Source organism: Phytophthora sojae, assembly GCF_000149755.1.
Source record: "Phytophthora sojae unplaced genomic scaffold PHYSOscaffold_12, whole genome shotgun sequence".
Classification (NCBI taxonomy): Eukaryota; Oomycota; class Peronosporomycetes; order Peronosporales; family Peronosporaceae; genus Phytophthora; species Phytophthora sojae.
In genome coordinates, this window is record NW_009258126.1 from 571624 (window position 1) to 593325 (window position 21702).

Consider the following 21702-nt stretch of genomic DNA (forward strand, 5'->3'; position numbering starts at 1 on the left):
TAGCGATCTTTCACCGGATTGGTGCAAGTAAGAGCTAGGTAAGACTAAGATTTTACGTAACAAGTCGTTTTTACGAAGCGTAAGAAGTCGGCTGAGACCCACCCAAGCCAACCGTTGTCTGCTCCTGGACGAGGTCATTCCGGCATTGGCCCTCTCCGCGCGCGCATCAACTGCTGGCTGCAGGTGCCTCAACGTCAAGCCACTTTTCTCTTTATCTGTGGCTCTATCGATTGCGAAAGCCAGTGACGATCTTGCACCAAACGGACCAATTCATGTCGATTGCAACTTTTTCGGGTACCAGCTGAGGCTTCGCTGCAATATCTGCATACTGTTCGTTGGATATCTACGTTCCGCTTGCCCTGCGCGTGGGCAATCGGAGTGCAGCTACGTGTATCAATAGAGTATGTGTGTATAATTCATTGTTCGGGTAGCACTGGTCAAGGTGTTTGTTCTCTGCTGATGCTTTTATAAACAAGCGTATGTCTGACTTGTATGAGGACAATCTGTTTTACTGAAGAAAACATCACCCACGCCACCATCAATAGCGTCAGCTATTTAGCAGCAGTCCGCTGCATTGGGATCGAGTGATGATCGTTTTATCTGGTCGGACCTTGCACTTGTGCGAGCTGACGAAACACAAACATTTAAGACTACGATGATCTGACGGTTCCTTCCTTCATCCACAAAATTCCTCCTCTACATTCAGTGTGGGCATCTTTGACGCCCAGGTCAACTTCATCTGCAGTTGCACAAACTGTAGCCATTTTCATCTCGTGCAAGTTGCCGTTTTCGTACTTAGTGCGAGTCCGCACCGCTGCCGGCGACTCGTTCAGTTTTAGATCGCGAGCGAGCAGAGTGATGGTGCGCGTGGGCGTGACCGACGCGGACGTGGCGTCCGTGGCGCTGTACACGCCGCTGCCGTGGCCTATGCGGCTGGACCTGCTGCCCTTCCTCTTCCTCTACGCCACGGCCGCGCACCTGTACGCGTCGCGGCCGGAGGACGACGTGGTCGCGTGGGTCTTCGGGGCGCTGAGCGTCTTCTGCCACGCGCTGGCGCTGCTGGGCGCCGAGTGGAGCGTGGAGGTGCGCTGCTGGATGAGCTGCGCGCGGCTGACGGTCGTGGCGCCGCACGCGCGCGTCAAGATGCTGGCCAAGGTGGAGCCGGCGCTCGCGATGCTGCCCAAGCAGCTCTGCGACTGTCAGCTGGAGCTCGGCCAGCCCCAGGACAAGGGCAAGGACAAGCAGCTTAAGCCCAAGATCAAGGGCACGCAGGTGCCGACGCTCTGGTTCTCGTACCAGAACCTCAAGTTCTGCCTGTACGAGGACGTGAAGACCATCAACAAGGGGGACTCGCAGTTCCGCCGCCTCGACTTCCCGTCCACGGGCACGCTGCAGTCCTATCTGCAGACGCAGGGCATCGCGTCCAACGACGAGCTGCTGCGAGCTAGGGGCAAGTGGGGCAGGAACGACTTCGAGCTGCCCATGCCCAAGTTCGCGGAGCTGCTGAAGGAGCAGCTCGTGGCTCCGTTCTTTGTGTTCCAGTTCTTCTGCATGCTGCTCTGGTGTCTGGACGAGTACATGTACTACTCGCTGCTGACGCTGCTCATGCTCGTGATCTTCGAGTGCACGGTGGTGAAGCAGCGGCAGCAGAACATGGACACGCTGCTGCACATGCGGCGCCCTCCGCAGCCTTGTCTGGTTTTCCGACTGGGTCGCTGGGTCCAGGTGTCCAGTGACGAGCTGGTTCCGGGGGATGTCTGCTCTGTCGGACACAATGAGCGCGACACGGTGGTGCCGTGCGACTTGCTGCTGCTTCGAGGAAACTGCGTGGTGAACGAGTCCATGCTCTCCGGCGAGTCTGTTCCGTTGCGGAAGGAGGCGGTTGGCGCCTCCATTGTGAACGACGCGGAAAAGCTGAAGAATCTCGAGGTTGATGACGGATCTAGTATGAAGCACAAGCGGCACGTCTTGTTCGGAGGCACTAAGGTTCTTCAGCACACAACACCATCGTCGAAGGATTCTCTCCGTGTATCTGCACCCCCTGATGGAGGTTGCGTCGGATTCGTGCTCCGAACGGGCTTTGGTACCACCCAGGGAAGTCTGATGCGAACTATTTTGTACTCGTCGCAGCGCGTGACGGCAAATAACACGGAGGCGATGTGGTTTATCGTCCTCCTGCTCAACTTTGCTGTAGCCGCAGCGGCATTTGTGCTCGCGCAGGGCATCAACGACCCGACACGCAACCAGTTCAAGCTGTTCCTTCACTGTATTATGATCATCACTTCGGTTGTGCCACCCGAGCTCCCGATGGAACTGTCGTTAGCAGTGACGAACTCCCTGATTGCGTTGACGAAGAGCAACATCTACTGCACCGAGCCTTTTCGGATCCCTTTTGCCGGACGCATAGACATTTGCTGCTTTGACAAGACCGGCACATTAACCAGTGATGAGCTCAAGCTGCATGGAGTAGCTGGCTTGGAAGCGCATGTCGAGCCTGACAAGTATAGGGGCAAGCACCGCGGTGAACTGGACATTATTGCTCCTGAACAGCTCCCTCTTGACACGGAGTTAGTTCTGGCGGGTTGCCAGTCATTGGTGCTACTTAACGGCCATGTCGCTGGAGATCCGCTTGAGATGACTGCTGTCCGGAGCATTCAGTGGTGCTTGACAAGCAGCGAAGACGGGCAAGAGGGGCTTCCAAGTGTTCAACCTTCCTTCTTCTCAGACCGTCGGGGCGAGATTCAAGCGGTTGACATTTTGCACAGCTTTACTTTCTCTTCCGAGCTCAAGCGCATGACTACTGTGGTTTGTGTGCGGAAAGCTGATAACGATGAGCAAGATGAGCAGAGAGTGCTGACAAAGGGTGCCCCTGAAGTGCTGGAATCACTCTTGAGCAAGAAGCCTACGTACTATCGCCGTGTGCACCGCCACTATGCATCTAAAGGATGTCGTGTCTTGGCACTGGGCTTCCGCGTGCTGTCTGTGGAGAATTCCCCTGATGAGCTGCGCCGGAAACCCCGTCACGAATTGGAGAGTGATCTTACGTTCGCAGGTTTTCTTATCATGGACTGTCCGCTGAAGGACGACACAAAGCGAACGATCCGGGAGCTCATGATCGCCAAGCACAAAGTTACCATGGTCACTGGAGATAACCCTCTCACGGCATGTGATGTAGCCCGACAAGTCGGCATCAACGCAGGATATTCCAAGCTACCCCTGGTTTTGACGCCTAATGCGGAAACAGAAACGGTGGAGTGGAAATCCATTGACGACGGGTCGCCTGACATCGAAGTGGAGACTATTCCTTTTAACGTGGACGAGGTCGAGAAGATGCAAGTCCAGTATGATATGTGTGTGACTGGCGACGCCATGGCAATGCTCTTCAAGCAGCAGGAGAACGAATGTGCAGATAATGCGGCTGTGCTGGAAGGTTTCCTCGCTGTTCTTGAAAAGATGTGTCTTTGTGCCACCGTGTTCGCTCGCACGTCACCCCAGCAAAAGGAGCATCTCATCATGGCAATGAATCGGTGTGGCAAGACAACAGCAATGTGTGGAGATGGTACCAACGATGTGGGCGCCTTGAAGCAAGCCCACATCGGTATTTCGATTGTGAATTCGTCCAGCACTGACCACCCTCCCCATGTGGGTGCTAGGGGTGCTGGTAATGCTACTGATCAAAGTGGCCTTCGCCACCGCCGACAACCTGGACGTCGGGACCACTCCGTACAAGAGTTGCAGCAGTCCTTGTACGGAAGTGACGATTCCCAGATTGTACGTTTGGGGGATGCTTCCATCGCATCGCCGTTCACGTCGAAGAGCTCGAGTATCCGAGTGATCAAGAAACTGGTTCGCCAGGGACGATGCACACTAGTGACCACCATCCAGATGTACAAGATTCTTGGCATCAATTGCCTTATCACGGCATACTACCTGAGCTCTCTTTTCATCCACGGTGTGAAGAACGGGGATCAGCAGCTCACGATTTCGGGGGTAAGTGCGTTTTCTCGGTTTGTGCATACTGGACAGACGTTCTAATTTATGTCGATATGTTGCGCAGTTGTCTATCGCGATGTTCTTTTTGTTCCTGTCGCGAGCGAAGCCGGCCCGGAAGCTCTCGCACCAACGTCCACCGTCTGGAGTGTTCTGCCTGTCCGTGATGGTGTCGATCTTTGGGCAATTCGTGATTCATCTAGCGTTTTTGGCGGCTGCTCTCCACGTCGCCCAGCCTTTCATTCAGCCTGGAGATCCAGCAATGCATCCGGATGGAAACTTTACTCCGAATGTGGTCAACAGCATCATGTTCCTCATGTCGTCGGTCATGCAAGTGAACACGTTTGTGGCCAACTACCGGGGGCAGCCATTTATGGAGGGGTTCTGGGAAAACAAGTTGCTCTATCGCAGCGCTCTCTTCAACTACGCTGTGCTTGCAGTGATCATCGCAGAGGTGTTCACGCCTATCAACGCGATGCTGGAGTTGGTGGCGATGCCGAACCAGGAGGTAACGAGTCTGTGCTGGAACTAGCGTGGTGAGTGTTGTGTACTAACGTGGTATTGGTGGTTGTGGCTTTAGACGCAGTTTATCGTTGCAGCTCTTATGGCGGGAGATACGATCGTTACGCTGGCGTTCGAGCATGCCGTCCAGATGATCGTTTTTGTGTCGGCCTAACTCTTTTTACAAGCGAAGGTAAAAGTATTAAGAAAATAAGCAACGAATACTTAGAAAAAAATTGCGGTACTTCTCCGGCCCGGAAAATCGTTAACAGTAAGTTTTCATACAAAAACTCAATGTGTGATTGGTCGCTGATTGAAAAAAAGCAAATCGGTTGGTAAACCTTAAAACAGATTGGTATTATTAGAAAACTTAACCTTTACTCCCTAAGTTACGGGAACAATGCGAGTTTTGACCGTATAAATTACCTACTTCAGTATATTGATATTCCATTCCGTAATGGAGATTTTGCTTATTCCAAAGAAAAGATATTTCATCAACTAAAACTATCTATTGATTTTACTACTGTGGTGATATGCCGTTTTGTGATCAGCACCCCGAGGATCTAAATCGGACAGTATATCAGTCGAGAATTTGGCTAATTTAGACTCCAGAGACTTATTTATTTCGACCAATCTCCTAATTAGATTCCCTATCCCTATTTCAAACTAATGGCCAGGTCCGTGTGCTTAATCTGATTCGCAACCGGTTTGCTTGTAAACTAGAGGCGATGCTTTGGAATGGGAGGACGGTGTAAATTTATATTGCACGCATATCAATAAATACATGAGTGTGGCGTACGTAGCGTTCCATTACAAAAATTGGCGAAGTTGTCGCGCAAAAGACGTGGAACTTGAAAGGTGCGCTCCGCAGGGGGCGAAGCCATGCATTCCAGGGCATGAAGAAACGACACACAAAAATAGTTTACACGAGAAAATTCACGTGATTCAGTCAACTTTGAGTGAAGGAGGGAGGCGGGGGTTAAGACGAGGCCAAAGCCAATTTAGGCGAAACAGACGCACAAAAAGAGAGCAATACGATAGTTGTTATTTCATTGAATTTGGGTAAATGTTGCCTTACAAGGAGAAAATGCACAGTTGGCTGTCGCTATCTTAATTATGATTTCTCGGGGAAAATCATAGAACCAAGAACTGCTCAGTAGTGTTTGCACAACCTTCGTGGTATTATAGTAGTCATAATCTGTTGACTATGGACTCGGGCAACATTTGCCGATGAAAGCTGGGGGGGAGGGGGGGGGTCCGGCGCCAAAGATATAAAATTAACTAGGCTGTTCAGCCAGCTAAAGCTGTCCTCCCAGCATACGGTGGAATGTCATCGATCAAGTCGACATTCCGAGCTATTCGAGCTAAATAAATATAACTCTGTAGGTTTCGATGCAACTTCCATCCCTCCAGCGTGAAATTTGTAGGGCATAGAAAGTGCACTATATAGCCAAGTCGATAGCATCCTCATTGACTTGGATGGCCCCAACTTCCGGTCAGTTCCGGACTCTCGGTAGCTCTTAGCCGTCCTCTCTTCATTAGACTGAGTGGAGTCTTGCCAGCTTATCTAAACTGGATTACACAATCCTATTTACTAACCAATTTCGCTATGTAGCTAGGTTTATACCCTGGTTTTCAAGTCCGATTACGATACATATATTAGCTAATAAGGCGTGGTCATTCCAACCGCATTTGCTGTTAAATTCGGTCATATTTTTCGAATCGACTCCTCATCCACGCTACCTACAAGGTCAACTCCGCTATGGTGTATGACGTCTTCGAAAATGGTCGGTACGTGTAGGTGAGTTTTCAATTTTACCTGGACATCTAGGGCCATGAACTGTATGTGTAATGGACCGACCTACTTTGGCTCACTACTTTTGCTTACACGTGTGCGCACGTGTACGAGGAAGCGTAGCTTAGTTTAAACTAGATTTAATTATACTTGGGCCTCCGAGTATAGATCAATCTAAATAAACGATCCAAATAATGGTTTTGGGTTTAAATGAGAACTGCTATTTTTGTTTTATGCTTTTTGATAAGTTAGGAATCTGCCAACGGCTGGTTGCCATTTTGTTTTCCTGTTGTGTGGTTACGTTTAGGCTGGAGTCGAGCTGGTAGTAGGTAGGAAGACTGATTAATTGCCAAGTGGATATAGGCGCTTATCCTGTTCTGGCCGTCTGTGTAGGAGACAGAGTGGAACTAAAGCTGAATCGTGTGTCGGTCTACCCCAACGTTCAGTATCAGAAGGCGATGGCGGCGTTAAAAACATCGTGTCGTATCACAATTTAAACAGCTGTACGGCTGATGATTCACGTCGATGCGATCGACCAATCAATTTTCATTTGATACACCAGACGACTACACACTGAATCCTGCAGAATGGAGGTGCCCGTGCCTTATTAACTTCGTGCGGAATCTACCTTGTCCCCACATCATCAAATACCTGGGGGGGGGAATTCCGCAATTTGATAACGGCCTCGATCGTGAGACGGCGTTGGTTGGCTAAGCGTTTTCGCGGTCGTACCGGGGCTGATGCTGCGATCCGTCATGGCGTGGGGTCGTTTAGCGTGGCATCTGTTGTGTGCTCTGCACCCAGATCTAGGACCAGATCCCAGAGTAAAGTACACGAGGAGCTGCTCAACGTTGGCAACAAAAATGCGGAAGTCGTTGTGTATGGAGGACTCGAGCTCAGATCGATCGGCAAATATTTCTGAAGCAGTTGCTAAAAGATCTGAAAGCCGGGATGGATCCAAAGCTGCGATTGTCGTCGATTCACCGGTCCGACAGTCCAACACGTCCATCGAGGGCATGATGATCCAAAGGTTTGCAAAAAATGATGCGGTCAAAGAGTGGGCATTTGTCGTTACCTGGTAGCTTAAGGTGATATCCAGCATCGAGAAGGGTACCATGAAGCCAAGTCAAACTGCACTATGACGAAGATGATCCGAGTGTTTTAATGATTATCTTCGTTTTATCTTCGGTCCCTGTACAATACCAAAACTCGGCCAAAGAAAGTGCTTGCATTTGGCGGCACGTGCACACTTCGGTAAAGTATAGTTTGATATATGTACCCCCAGTAACCTCGCTCCTAAACTGGGAATGGCTGAAAAGAAAAGAGGAAGGGGGAAAGGGCTGGTCACATCAAGGAAGAGGGGGTGGCTTACGTTGACGTAAGCGTCGTAAATGCAACGAGGCTACTCTCCGAGCCGCTATGGGTATCACGAGATACACTCTAAGTGCAACAGCATATTAACAGCCGCATCGACCCACTCGAGCATGACCAACCTAGTTGGTAACGAGCCCGACCCAGAGCCGTCGACCGCAAGTACGAAGCAAGTGCAGATCGACAACTTCTTGGGGCTTGTGAAGGAAGGCTCCCTAGACGACGGCGCCGGTGAGTGGTTAAAACGCCTCACCATACAGATACGCCTGGGCAAATCGTGGACGGGAAGGTCTGACCCGACAGCATCAAGATGATGGTCACCTTGAGGGAGCAGCATCAATCTAGTTCATGCGTCAGTTCGACACCCTGAAGGACAATAAGTTTGAGGGCCTCTGCGGTGCTTTGCGCGAGCGGTATCGCTGTCCACTGGACCGTCTCGAGCTCAGTGCAGCCCTCCGCAGGACGATGAAGCATGCAAATGAGTCGTACACGATCGACCAACATGGCCTTGGCGCGACCGAAGATGATGACGAGAAGAGCTTGCCACCAGGGCGACCGTCATCCGAGGTGCACGGCCTGGACTCGAGCGAATGGCGGCCATGGACGCTGTTGGGGAAGAACACTTCACATCTGCCCCAAGTATCCCAACGGTGCCCTTATTGTCGACTCCGGCGCTTCATTTCACATGGGTGGCCCCGAGCACATTCACGACGTTCCCCGTGCCAGGAGCACGTCATCCAAGTGGCCGGCGAGGGTACGGTAAGTTACACTTGCCAAATGGTGTGACGCTTCGAAACGTTGTAGTGGTACCCAGAATGGCGAGCACACTCATCTCAGTGGCCGCCTTGTTCAGGAGGGAGTGCACGTCGTCTTCACGGAGGAGGGTTGCCACGTGTACGACACGCTATTGTTCAGTGGAAGTGTCCGCGCCAGACTACACGAGGTCCACGCGCGCGCGGGGGGGGGGGGGGTGAACCCTCGAGCACCCTTGCGCTGGCCGCTTGTGAGTCAAGATACACGCGGAACAGTCTCAAGCCCTGGTACCGACGGATCGTACACATTGGACTATCAGACATCGTCGACTTAGCCAACTACAACAAGATAAAAGGAATAACTCTCGCTGGACCCCGCTCTCTCAACGACACGTGTGAAACCTGCATGTTATGCAAGGCCACAGCCCGCCCTGCGCCGCCGACAGCGGCAAGCCCACAAGCCGCCAAAGACAGTGTATACCTCACCGATCTCTCCGGCCCCATGCAGCGCAGCATCCACGGTAACAAATACTTCTTGCGCTAAAGTGGTTGGGTTCCACCCACATCTTGTTTCTGTCACACAGGTCAGACACGGCAGTGGCCTACCAGAAGTACGAGCCTCATACAGCGAAGAACCAAGAATTTTCCACGAACACTCACCATTCTGAGATCCGACAACGGGGAGTTTGAAGGCTCTGAATTTCGACGCGTGTGTGCGGCTGCTGGTATTGAGCGCGAGTAATCAGATCCCCGCGTCCACCATCTAAACGGCATCGTCAAGCGAGCGAAACGAACAATCACGAAGACAGCCCGCACATTTGTCGTGCAGTCCGGCCTACCGCACAACCTCTGGGAATACGCTGTTCGACGTGCTGTCTATGCGAGGAGTCGCGTCCTATCATGCAGCTACCCCGATGCCACGCCTTCGAACGATACTTCGGATATTCGCCCGACCTCAGTCAACTTCATGTATTTGGAGAGCGAGCAGTTGCGAAGATCCCCGCGTCCAAACGCTCCACTCGCTTCAAGTTCAGCGAGCGAGGTCAAACCGGCGCAATTGTCGGAAACGCAAGGGATACTTCATTTACCTTCGCAGTCCCGGACCTCGCATCCTCCGGACACGCGACGCCTTTCTCCAAGCATGCCCCACGTGCCTGCGTCTACAAGATGCCCGACTATTACCTTGTTGTTGTCCTCTAAGTCGATGATATACTAATTAAACACTCTGACGAGAGCGCCATATCGAGGCTGGTTGACGCTTTACATGATAGGTACAACATCAAGTGTCTGGGTGGGGTTATGTGGTTCCTGGACATGCTAATCGACGTCAATGCCAAAACTAGACTCACAAAGATCGATCAATACCGGTTCGCCTCTGCAATCTTGCATCGCTTCGAAATGGGCAAGCGCAAGGCGTCAAACTTCAAGTTGAACACCAGCACCTCCCTGATCTTCGGTGAAGAGAGTGATGTGCTGGCTGATCACGTGCCTTACCGCACAGCTGTGGGCGCTCTGCTCTACCTCAGCAGAGTCTCTCAGCCGGTTCTAGCGTTCGCCGTGAATCAAGTGGCGGCTCAAGCGAGCAAGCCGAGGGTGGCGCACTGGTTGGCGGCCGAGCAAATACTACGCTACGTGGCGGAGACTAAAGGCATGACCCTCACTTACCGATGCAGCGAAACCGCGGAGCCCGTGGGGCTTTTCACGGACGCTGACTGCGCCAACAACTCCGAATACCGAAATTCAATCAGCGGTGTTGTTGTCATGGGAACGCCGTCGCGTGGACCACTCGCCGCCAGATTGTCGTCGCGAAATCTTCCACAGATCCGAATTTATTGCAACCTCGCTCGGAGTAGAAATAAAATCGTTGGGTCAGAATGCTGGTGCACTCGCTGACTGGACGCAGCATACCTGCGGTCCTCACACACGTCGACAACCAGTCTACGATTGCCCGCATCACGAATGACCGAAGCTCGGAGACCAAACAGATCGCTGACGGTATGTTCTTCGACATCAAGGTTACCGTCACGCGCAGTGAGATCAGCATCAGGTACTGTCCGACTGAGATCATGGTAGCAGACGGATTGGCCAAGTCCTTTGGTGCAGGGCATTTAAGATGATGCAGAATGCCATTGAGTTAAGCATGGAAGAGATGACCGGTGCGAAGACGGGGCAATCATCCCTACAGGTAGTGTTCGGTTCGTCACCCATTGCATCGGGCCACAAGCAGCATTCGTCACTTCCCCCTTGTACCGGGGAGGTTCAACAAGTCTCCCTTCCGAGCCGTTATGCCTATCGCCAAATACACTCTCCTATTTTCTCCATAAGCCGCAAGTGCAACAACAGCTCACGCACTAAAGACACTCGTGGGTTCGGTGCTGTCTCTCGGTGCTCGTCGTGCTCATGTTGTTCGTGGCGACCTCAGAGCTGAAACTGGTGTGCTCTCGGAGCCAGTGGTGCATCGAAGATGGCATGAAGTGCTTTTAGTTGCATACGCCTTGCGTAATCCTATCCCAACCAAGAGGTCTACCACTATCTCTCTCAGACTACGAAGAACCGGATATGCAGTAGTGATCAAAAAGCCGCCCGCAGCTGATCAGCTAGCTCAACCCAGACTTTGACTATACCGGTAAGTTTGCCAGAGCGGTGGAGATTGTGCTGTGTTCCTCCTTTTGCATCTGCAGCTTTGGTAAAACCAATAACACTGTTTCGCACTAGCTTGCCGTAGTTTTCATCGCAGATACCAATTGAACCCTGTCCACCTCTCGCGACAACGAAGGAACGGGTGGTGGGTCAGATACCGAAGTCATCGTGGACTATATGGAGAGCGAGTTGGGCCCTTCTACTAGAAAACAAGATTCTTCAGCCTGTGCAACATTCAACACCTACTTGGAAAAACTCGTATAGAGCTCAGATAGTTCATCGACGGATGTCAGGATCATTGAATAGAAAGGTAAGGAGCTTACCAAGCATTCCCTTAGGGACCTGTTCTGCCCTCGGCGTCTAAAACGGGGACTGAGCTGTTCCGCAGTGACCTAGAGTGATTTCAGCGTTGCCTACGGCATTTTCAAAAACAGTATATCATGCTTGCGATATCGCAAGGCAAAAAGCCGGAGAACCAATCGCCACCCATGATAATTGATGATCGTCGCTCAATATCAATCATACTATTCTCAAAGATGACTACTCGATCGCACAGCCAGTGGCTTGCAATTGGTCGTAGTTCCGACGTAGAAATGCAACACTTTACGGACTTGCACTGACATGGTAGTTTTCTTATTGATCTGACGCGGTATGTGCATATATTTTGGTTTTAGCATTGTTAAGTAAATAACTTGTGCGCTGATTCAATAGCATCCCGTGAGGCAACAGCACACGATCTCAATTTTTAGCTCTCCGATTTACTAGATCATCCATAACTTTCACACATTGGCTTTTCCGCTGGTTGCTGATCGATACAATGCCTCGCCCCACGTGTTCTCGCTCCCCAACGCCAACGCACCGCTCCCCGGAAAACAAAACACACACCACGCACTGTCCAACACCCTGTGCGGACCGCCCCCAACCCACCAACTTAGCCCTGGAAGCGCGTGGTTGTGTCTGCAGTTTTCTTGCGTTCAGGCGCAGCTGAACAGGAGAAAACAAGTATCGCCACGAGCCAGAGGTCGAGGGGGCTTGCCCGCACGCCGTGAGGAACGCGCATCGGCCCAAAAGTGCACAAATGACGGGGGATGTGCAAGAACAGCTGGCAAAAGATGCGCCGTCGGGGAATCGAACCCCGACCTCATCCTTGGAAGGGATGAATCCTAACCATTAGACCAACGGTGCACATTCCACGATCAAACACACAAAAACACACACCAAACGACGCACAAACAACCATGTCAACCACGCATACTCTATCAAACACCGCCTGTCCTGCGCGCTCACACCCATCAAAGCAAACAACACAGCAAGGCCGCCAACACGCGCGCCAAACTAACCGGCTACACACATACAGACAGACAGACAGACAGACAGACAGACAGACAGACAGACAGACAGACAGACAGACAGACAGACAAACACGCACACGAGATCATAAAACCTCAAACAACTCGATTGATCGCGCGCTTCGACAGCCGTCAACCCGAGCTTGTCACCCTCGAACACGCACCCCACCGAGCCATACGCACACCCACTCCAACTTGGAGCGGGAAGGCGCTCAACGCGATGTCGAGGTCGTCTCTGTAGCCCCTCTGTTGTTGGACTGTTGGTACGCTGCTAGCTGGTGGAGCTCCGAATCATATCGATATGAGGCGATTTACGCATATACCCCTCCCTGCCCGTGAGCTTTTCCCAACGCAACCCTGTAGGGTCGGTGTAGCAAGCACAAACTATCGCACTCGGATCTGGGCGTCCTGCTCGTCAAAGTAACATCTGTAGGCTGAATGGCGCGGCTGTTGAGGGCCTGGGGAGACTGGTATGGGCCAGCGCAGCGCTGAAAATGCGGCTGGGCCCTCGGCATCGAGCAAGAGGATCATCAAGCAAAATTGACAAAAGGTGCTCCGAGCAACAATCCACAGACTTCGATGACCGCTGACCGGTCACGACAAACAAGGGAAGGCGTGCGCCGCCGGGGAATCGAACCCCGACCTCGTCCGTGGGAGGGACGAATCCTAACCATTAGACCAACGGCGCGCCAGACAATACCCATGTTACCCACAAACAAACCCCACAAGAACCACAACCCTAGCCAAAACAAAACGCTCCCCAACGCCAACGCACCGCCCCACTCGATACCGACAACACACCACGCACTGTCCAACACCCTGTGTGGACCGCCCCCAACCCACCAACTTAGCCCTGGGAGCGCGTGGTTGCGTCTGCAGTTTTCTTGCGTTCAGGCGCAGCTGAACAGGAGAAAACAAGTATCGCCACGAGCCAGAGGTCGAGGGGGCTTGCCCGCACGCCGTGAGGCACGCGCATCGGCCCAAAAGCGCGCAAAAGACGGGGGATGTGCAAGAACAGCTGGCAAAAGATGCGCCGTCGGGGAATCGAACCCCGACCTCATCCTTGGAAGGGATGAATCCTAACCATTAGACCAACGGTGCACATTCCACGATCAAACACACAAAAACACACACCAAACGACGCACAAACAACCATGTCAACCACGCATACTCTATCAAACACCGCCTGTCCTACCCATCAAAGCAAACAACACAGCAAGGCCGCCAACACGCGCGCCAAACTAACCGGCTACACACATACAGACAGACAGACAGACAGACAGACAGACAGACAGACAGACAGACAGACAGACAGACAGACAGACAGACAGACAGACAGACAGACAGACAGACAGACAAACACGCACACGAGATCATAAAACCTCAAACAACTCGATTGATCGCGCGCTTCGACAGCCGTCAACCCGAGCTTGTCACCCTCGAACACGCACCCCACCGAGCCATACGCACACCCACTCCAACTTGGAGCGGGAAGGCGCTCAACGCGATGTCGAGGTCGTCTCTGTAGCCCCTCTGTTGTTGGACTGTTGGTACGCTGCTAGCTGGTGGAGCTCCGAATCATATCGATATGAGGCGATTTACGCATATACCCCTCCCTGCCCGTGAGCTTTTCCCAACGCAACCCTGTAGGGTCGGTGTAGCAAGCACAAACTATCGCACTCGGATCTGGGCGTCCTGCTCGTCAAAGTAACATCTGTAGGCTGAATGGCGCGGCTGTTGAGGGCCTGGGGAGACTGGTATGGGCCAGCGCAGCGCTGAAAATGCGGCTGGGCCCTCGGCATCGAGCAAGAGGATCATCAAGCAAAATTGACAAAAGGTGCTCCGAGCAACAATCCACAGACTTCGATGACCGCTGACCGGTCACGACAAACAAGGGAAGGCGTGCGCCGCCGGGGAATCGAACCCCGACCTCGTCCGTGGGAGGGACGAATCCTAACCATTAGACCAACGGCGCGCCAGACAATACCCATGTTACCCACAAACAAACCCCACAAGAACCACAACCCTAGCCAAAACAAAACGCTCCCCAACGCCAACGCACCGCCCCACTCGATACCGACAACACACCACGCACTGTCCAACACCCTGTGTGGACCGCCCCCAACCCACCAACTTAGCCCTGGGAGCGCGTGGTTGCGTCTGCAGTTTTCTTGCGTTCAGGCGCAGCTGAACAGGAGAAAACAAGTATCGCCACGAGCCAGAGGTCGAGGGGGCTTGCCCGCACGCCGTGAGGCACGCGCATCGGCCCAAAAGCGCGCAAAAGACGGGGGATGTGCAAGAACAGCTGGCAAAAGATGCGCCGTCGGGGAATCGAACCCCGACCTCATCCTTGGAAGGGATGAATCCTAACCATTAGACCAACGGTGCACATTCCACGATCAAACACACAAAAACACACACCAAACGACGCACAAACAACCATGTCAACCACGCATACTCTATCAAACACCGCCTGTCCTGCGCGCTCACACCCATCAAAGCAAACAACACAGCAAGGCCGCCAACACGCGCGCCAAACTAACCGGCTACACACATACAGACAGACAGACAGACAGACAGACAGACAGACAAACACGCACACGAGATCATAAAACCTCAAACAACTCGATTGATCGCGCGCTTCGACAGCCGTCAACCCGAGCTTGTCACCCTCGAACACGCACCCCACCGAGCCATACGCACACCCACTCCAACTTGGAGCGGGAAGGCGCTCAACGCGATGTCGAGGTCGTCTCTGTAGCCCCTCTGTTGTTGGACTGTTGGTACGCTGCTAGCTGGTGGAGCTCCGAATCATATCGATATGAGGCGATTTACGCATATACCCCTCCCTGCCCGTGAGCTTTTCCCAACGCAACCCTGTAGGGTCGGTGTAGCAAGCACAAACTATCGCACTCGGATCTGGGCGTCCTGCTCGTCAAAGTAACATCTGTAGGCTGAATGGCGCGGCTGTTGAGGGCCTGGGGAGACTGGTATGGGCCAGCGCAGCGCTGAAAATGCGGCTGGGCCCTCGGCATCGAGCAAGAGGATCATCAAGCAAAATTGACAAAAGGTGCTCCGAGCAACAATCCACAGACTTCGATGACCGCTGACCGGTCACGACAAACAAGGGAAGGCGTGCGCCGCCGGGGAATCGAACCCCGACCTCGTCCGTGGGAGGGACGAATCCTAACCATTAGACCAACGGCGCGCCAGACAATACCCATGTTACCCACAAACAAACCCCACAAGAACCACAACCCTAGCCAAAACAAAACGCTCCCAACGCCAACGCACCGCCCCACTCGATACCGACAACACACCACGCACTGTCCAACACCCTGTGTGGACCGCCCCCAACCCACCAACTTAGCCCTGGGAGCGTGTGGTTGCGTCTGCAGTTTTCTTGCGTTCAGGCGCAGCTGAACAGGAGAAAACAAGTATCGCCACGAGCCAGAGGTCGAGGGGGCTTGCCCGCACGCCGTGAGGCACGCGCATCGGCCCAAAAGCGCGCAAAAGACGGGGGATGTGCAAGAACAGCTGGCAAAAGATGCGCCGTCGGGGAATCGAACCCCGACCTCATCCTTGGAAGGGATGAATCCTAACCATTAGACCAACGGTGCACATTCCACGATCAAACACACAAAAACACACACCAAACGACGCACAAACAACCATGTCAACCACGCATACTCTATCAAACACCGCCTGTCCTGCGCGCTCACACCCATCAAAGCAAACAACACAGCAAGGCCGCCAACACGCGCGCCAAACTAACCGGCTACACACATACAGACAGACAGACAGACAGACAGACAGACAGACAGACAGACAGACAAACACGCACACGAGATCATAAAACCTCAAACAACTCGATTGATCGCGCGCTTCGACAGCCGTCAACCCGAGCTTGTCACCCTCGAACACGCACCCCACCGAGCCATACGCACACCCACTCCAACTTGGAGCGGGAAGGCGCTCAACGCGATGTCGAGGTCGTCTCTGTAGCCCCTCTGTTGTTGGACTGTTGGTACGCTGCTAGCTGGTGGAGCTCCGAATCATATCGATATGAGGCGATTTACGCATATACCCCTCCCTGCCCGTGAGCTTTTCCCAACGCAACCCTGTAGGGTCGGTGTAGCAAGCACAAACTATCGCACTCGGATCTGGGCGTCCTGCTCGTCAAAGTAACATCTGTAGGCTGAATGGCGCGGCTGTTGAGGGCCTGGGGAGACTGGTATGGGCCAGCGCAGCGCTGAAAATGCGGCTGGGCCCTCGGCATCGAGCAAGAGGATCATCAAGCAAAATTGACAAAAGGTGCTCCGAGCAACAATCCACAGACTTCGATGACCGCTGACCGGTCACGACAAACAAGGGAAGGCGTGCGCCGCCGGGGAATCGAACCCCGACCTCGTCCGTGGGAGGGACGAATCCTAACCATTAGACCAACGGCGCGCCAGACAATACCCATGTTACCCACAAACAAACCCCACAAGAACCACAACCCTAGCCAAAACAAAACGCTCCCAACGCCAACGCACCGCCCCACTCGATACCGACAACACACCACGCACTGTCCAACACCCTGTGTGAACCGCCCCCAACCCACCAACTTAGCCCTGGGAGCGCGTGGTTGCGTCTGCAGTTTTCTTGCGTTCAGGCGCAGCTGAACAGGAGAAAACAAGTATCGCCACGAGCCAGAGGTCGAGGGGGCTTGCCCGCACGCCGTGAGGCACGCGCATCGGCCCAAAAGCGCGCAAAAGACGGGGGATGTGCAAGAACAGCTGGCAAAAGATGCGCCGTCGGGGAATCGAACCCCGACCTCATCCTTGGAAGGGATGAATCCTAACCATTAGACCAACGGTGCACATTCCACGATCAAACACACAAAAACACACACCAAACGACGCACAAACAACCATGTCAACCACGCATACTCTATCAAACACCGCCTGTCCTGCGCGCTCACACCCATCAAAGCAAACAACACAGCAAGGCCGCCAACACGCGCGCCAAACTAACCGGCTACACACATACAGACAGACAGACAGACAGACAGACAGACAGACAGACAGACAGACAGACAGACAGACAAACACGCACACGAGATCATAAAACCTCAAACAACTCGATTGATCGCGCGCTTCGACAGCCGTCAACCCGAGCTTGTCACCCTCGAACACGCACCCCACCGAGCCATACGCACACCCACTCCAACTTGGAGCGGGAAGGCGCTCAACGCGATGTCGAGGTCGTCTCTGTAGCCCCTCTGTTGTTGGACTGTTGGTACGCTGCTAGCTGGTGGAGCTCCGAATCATATCGATATGAGGCGATTTACGCATATACCCCTCCCTGCCCGTGAGCTTTTCCCAACGCAACCCTGTAGGGTCGGTGTAGCAAGCACAAACTATCGCACTCGGATCTGGGCGTCCTGCTCGTCAAAGTAACATCTGTAGGCTGAATGGCGCGGCTGTTGAGGGCCTGGGGAGACTGGTATGGGCCAGCGCAGCGCTGAAAATGCGGCTGGGCCCTCGGCATCGAGCAAGAGGATCATCAAGCAAAATTGACAAAAGGTGCTCCGAGCAACAATCCACAGACTTCGATGACCGCTGACCGGTCACGACAAACAAGGGAAGGCGTGCGCCGCCGGGGAATCGAACCCCGACCTCGTCCGTGGGAGGGACGAATCCTAACCATTAGACCAACGGCGCGCCAGACAATACCCATGTTACCCACAAACAAACCCCACAAGAACCACAACCCTAGCCAAAACAAAACGCTCCCCAACGCCAACGCACCGCCCCACTCGATACCGACAACACACCACGCACTGTCCAACACCATGTGCGGGCCGCCCCCAACCCACCAACTTAGCCCTGGGAGCGCGTGGTTGCGTCTGCAGTTTTCTTGCGTTCAGGCGCAGCTGAACAGGAGAAAACAAGTATCGCCACGAGCCAGAGGTCGAGGGGGCTTGCCCGCACGCCGTGAGGCGCGCGCATCGGCCCAAAAGCGCGCAAAAGACGGGGGATGTGCAAGAACAGCTGGCAAAAGATGCGCCGTCGGGGAATCGAACCCCGACCTCATCCTTGGAAGGGATGAATCCTAACCATTAGACCAACGGTGCACATTCCACGATCAAACACACAAAAGCACACACCAAACGACGCACAAACAACCATGTCAACCACGCATACTCTATCAAACACCGCCTGTCCTACCCATCAAAGCAAACAACACAGCAAGGCCGCCAACACGCGCGCCAAACTAACCGGCTACACACATACAGACATACAGACAGACAGACAGACAGACAGACAGACAGACAGACAGACAGACAGACAGACAGACAGACAGACAGACAGACAGACAGACAGACAGACAAACACGCACACGAGATCATAAAACCTCAAACAACTCGATTGATCGCGCGCTTCGACAGCCGTCAACCCGAGCTTGTCACCCTCGAACACGCACCCCACCGAGCCATACGCACACCCACTCCAACTTGGAGCGGGAAGGCGCTCAACGCGATGTCGAGGTCGTCTCTGTAGCCCCTCTGTTGTTGGACTGTTGGTACGCTGCTAGCTGGTGGAGCTCCGAATCATATCGATATGAGGCGATTTACGCATATACCCCTCCCTGCCCGTGAGCTTTTCCCAACGCAACCCTGTAGGGTCGGTGTAGCAAGCACAAACTATCGCACTCGGATCTGGGCGTCCTGCTCGTCAAAGTAACATCTGTAGGCTGAATGGCGCGGCTGTTGAGGGCCTGGGGAGACTGGTATGGGCCAGCGCAGCGCTGAAAATGCGGCTGGGCCCTCGGCATCGAGCAAGAGGATCATCAAGCAAAATTGACAAAAGGTGCTCCGAGCAACAATCCACAGACTTCGATGACCGCTGACCGGTCACGACAAACAAGGGAAGGCGTGCGCCGCCGGGGAATCGAACCCCGACCTCGTCCGTGGGAGGGACGAATCCTAACCATTAGACCAACGGCGCGCCAGACAATACCCATGTTACCCACAAACAAACCCCACAAGAACACAACCCTAGCCAAAACAAAACGCTCCCAACGCCAACGCACCGCCCCACTCGATACCGACAACACACCACGCACTGTCCAACACCCTGTGTGGACCGCCCCCAACCCACCAACTTAGCCCTGGGAGCGCGTGGTTGCGTCTGCAGTTTTCTTGCGTTCAGGCGCAGCTGAACAGGAGAAAACAAGTATCGCCACGAGCCAGAGGTCGAGGGGGCTTGCCCGCACGCCGTGAGGCACGCGCATCGGCCCAAAAGCGCGCAAAAGACGGGGGATGTGCAAGAACAGCTGGCAAAAGATGCGCCGTCGGGGAATCGAACCCCGACCTCATCCTTGGAAGGGATGAATCCTAACCATTAGACCAACGGTGCACATTCCACGATCAAACACACAAAAACACACACCAAACGACGCACAAACAACCATGTCAACCACGCATACTCTATCAAACACCGCCTGTCCTGCGCGCTCACACCCATCAAAGCAAACAACACAGCAAGGCCGCCAACACGCGCGCCAAACTAACCGGCTACACACATACATACAGACAGACAGACAGACAGACAGACAGACAGACAGACAGACAGACAAACACGCACACGAGATCATAAAACCTCAAACAACTCGATTGATCGCGCGCTTCGACAGCCGTCAACCCGAGCTTGTCACCCTCGAACACGCACCCCACCGAGCCATACGCACACCCACTCCAACTTGGAGCGGGAAGGCGCTCAACGCGATGTCGAGGTCGTCTCTGTAGCCCCTCTGTTGTTGGACTGTTGGTACGCTGCTAGCTGGTGGAGCTCCGAATCATATCGATATGAGGCGATTTACGCATATACCCCTCCCTGCCCGTGAGCTTTTCCCAACGCAACCCTGTAGGGTCGGTGTAGCAAGCACAAACTATCGCACTCGGATCTGGGCGTCCTGCTCGTCAAAGTAACATCTGTAGGCTGAATGGCGCGGCTGTTGAGGGCCTGGGGAGACTGGTATGGGCCAGCGCAGCGCTGAAAATGCGGCTGGGCCCTCGGCATCGAGCAAGAGGATCATCAAGCAAAATTGACAAAAGGTGCTCCGAGCAACAATCCACAGACTTCGATGACCGCTGATCGGTCACGACAAACAAGGGAAGGCGTGCGCCGCCGGGGAATCGAACCCCGACCTCGTCCGTGGGAGGGACGAATCCTAACCATTAGACCAACGGCGCGCCAGACAATACCCATGTTACCCACAAACAAACCCCACAAGAACCACAACCCTAGCCAAAACAAAACGCTCCCAACGCCAACGCACCGCCCCACTCGATACCGACAACACACCACGCACTGTCCAACACCCTGTGTGGACCGCCCCCAACCCACCAACTTAGCCCTGGGAGCGCGTGGTTGCGTCTGCAGTTTTCTTGCGTTCAGGCGCAGCTGAACAGGAGAAAACAAGTATCGCCACGAGCCAGAGGTCGAGGGGGCTTGCCCGCACGCCGTGAGGCACGCGCATCGGCCCAAAAGCGCGCAAAAGACGGGGGATGTGCAAGAACAGCTGGCAAAAGATGCGCCGTCGGGGAATCGAATCCCGACCTCATCCTTGGAAGGGATGAATCCTAACCATTAGACCAACGGTGCACATTCCACGATCAAACACACAAAAACACACACCAAACGACGCACAAACAACCATGTCAACCACGCATACTCTATCAAACACCGCCTGTCCTACCCATCAAAGCAAACAACACAGCAAGGCCGCCAACACGCGCGCCAAACTAACCGGCTACACACATACAGACAGACAGACAGACAGACAGACAGACAGACAGACAGACAGACAGACAGACAGACAGACAGACAAACACGCACACGAGATCATAAAACCTCAAACAACTCGATTGATCGCGCGCTTCGACAGCCGTCAACCCGAGCTTGTCACCCTCGAACACGCACCCCACCGAGCCATACGCACACCCACTCCAACTTGGAGCGGGAAGGCGCTCAACGCGATGTCGAGGTCGTCTCTGTAGCCCCTCTGTTGTTGGACTGTTGGTACGCTGCTAGCTGGTGGAGCTCCGAATCATATCGATATGAGGCGATTTACGCATATACCCCTCCCTGCCCGTGAGCTTTTCCCAACGCAACCCTGTAGGGTCGGTGTAGCAAGCACAAACTATCGCACTCGGATCTGGGCGTCCTGCTCGTCAAAGTAACATCTGTAGGCTGAATGGCGCGGCTGTTGAGGGCCTGGGGAGACTGGTATGGGCCAGCGCAGCGCTGAAAAT

General features: G+C 53.7%; 2 protein-coding genes and 15 non-coding genes across 17 annotated transcripts; 2 read left to right on the plus strand and 15 right to left on the minus strand.

Moving 5' to 3' along the window:
* Window positions 1–858: 858 nt before the first annotated feature.
* On the plus strand, window positions 859–4522 carry PHYSODRAFT_528929 (hypothetical protein; the record flags this gene model as incomplete). The annotated part of the gene is made up of 3 exons (XM_009538643.1): window positions 859–2487; window positions 2515–3990; window positions 4058–4522. The coding sequence occupies 3 exons, from the start codon at window positions 859–861 to the stop codon at window positions 4520–4522; spliced, it is 3570 nt and encodes a 1189-aa protein (XP_009536938.1).
* A 7640-nt stretch (window positions 4523–12162) lies between these two features.
* PHYSODRAFT_t1545 lies at window positions 12163–12234 on the minus strand. Its single transcript has one exon. It is a non-coding gene; the product is annotated as a tRNA-Gly (tRNA).
* Window positions 12235–13014: 780 nt separating this feature from the next.
* On the minus strand, window positions 13015–13086 carry PHYSODRAFT_t1544. The gene has a single exon. It is a non-coding gene; the product is annotated as a tRNA-Gly (tRNA).
* Window positions 13087–13427: 341 nt separating this feature from the next.
* On the minus strand, window positions 13428–13499 carry PHYSODRAFT_t1543. The gene has a single exon. It is a non-coding gene; the product is annotated as a tRNA-Gly (tRNA).
* Window positions 13500–14301: 802 nt separating this feature from the next.
* PHYSODRAFT_t1542 lies at window positions 14302–14373 on the minus strand. The gene has a single exon. It is a non-coding gene; the product is annotated as a tRNA-Gly (tRNA).
* A 341-nt stretch (window positions 14374–14714) lies between these two features.
* On the minus strand, window positions 14715–14786 carry PHYSODRAFT_t1541. Its single transcript has one exon. It is a non-coding gene; the product is annotated as a tRNA-Gly (tRNA).
* Window positions 14787–15534: 748 nt separating this feature from the next.
* Window positions 15535–15606, minus strand: PHYSODRAFT_t1540. The gene has a single exon. It is a non-coding gene; the product is annotated as a tRNA-Gly (tRNA).
* Window positions 15607–15946: 340 nt separating this feature from the next.
* Window positions 15947–16018, minus strand: PHYSODRAFT_t1539. Its single transcript has one exon. It is a non-coding gene; the product is annotated as a tRNA-Gly (tRNA).
* Window positions 16019–16778: 760 nt separating this feature from the next.
* PHYSODRAFT_t1538 lies at window positions 16779–16850 on the minus strand. Its single transcript has one exon. It is a non-coding gene; the product is annotated as a tRNA-Gly (tRNA).
* A 340-nt stretch (window positions 16851–17190) lies between these two features.
* PHYSODRAFT_t1537 lies at window positions 17191–17262 on the minus strand. Its single transcript has one exon. It is a non-coding gene; the product is annotated as a tRNA-Gly (tRNA).
* A 772-nt stretch (window positions 17263–18034) lies between these two features.
* Window positions 18035–18106, minus strand: PHYSODRAFT_t1536. The gene has a single exon. It is a non-coding gene; the product is annotated as a tRNA-Gly (tRNA).
* A 27-nt stretch (window positions 18107–18133) lies between these two features.
* PHYSODRAFT_529122 (hypothetical protein) lies at window positions 18134–18322 on the plus strand (the record flags this gene model as incomplete). Its single annotated transcript, XM_009538644.1, has 1 exon — window positions 18134–18322. A coding segment is annotated over one exon (189 nt), but the record flags the coding sequence as incomplete, so codon positions are not given.
* Window positions 18323–18447: 125 nt separating this feature from the next.
* PHYSODRAFT_t1535 lies at window positions 18448–18519 on the minus strand. Its single transcript has one exon. It is a non-coding gene; the product is annotated as a tRNA-Gly (tRNA).
* An 802-nt stretch (window positions 18520–19321) lies between these two features.
* Window positions 19322–19393, minus strand: PHYSODRAFT_t1534. The gene has a single exon. It is a non-coding gene; the product is annotated as a tRNA-Gly (tRNA).
* Window positions 19394–19732: 339 nt separating this feature from the next.
* Window positions 19733–19804, minus strand: PHYSODRAFT_t1533. The gene has a single exon. It is a non-coding gene; the product is annotated as a tRNA-Gly (tRNA).
* A 764-nt stretch (window positions 19805–20568) lies between these two features.
* On the minus strand, window positions 20569–20640 carry PHYSODRAFT_t1532. The gene has a single exon. It is a non-coding gene; the product is annotated as a tRNA-Gly (tRNA).
* Window positions 20641–20980: 340 nt separating this feature from the next.
* Window positions 20981–21052, minus strand: PHYSODRAFT_t1531. The gene has a single exon. It is a non-coding gene; the product is annotated as a tRNA-Gly (tRNA).
* Window positions 21053–21702: the final 650 nt, after the last annotated feature.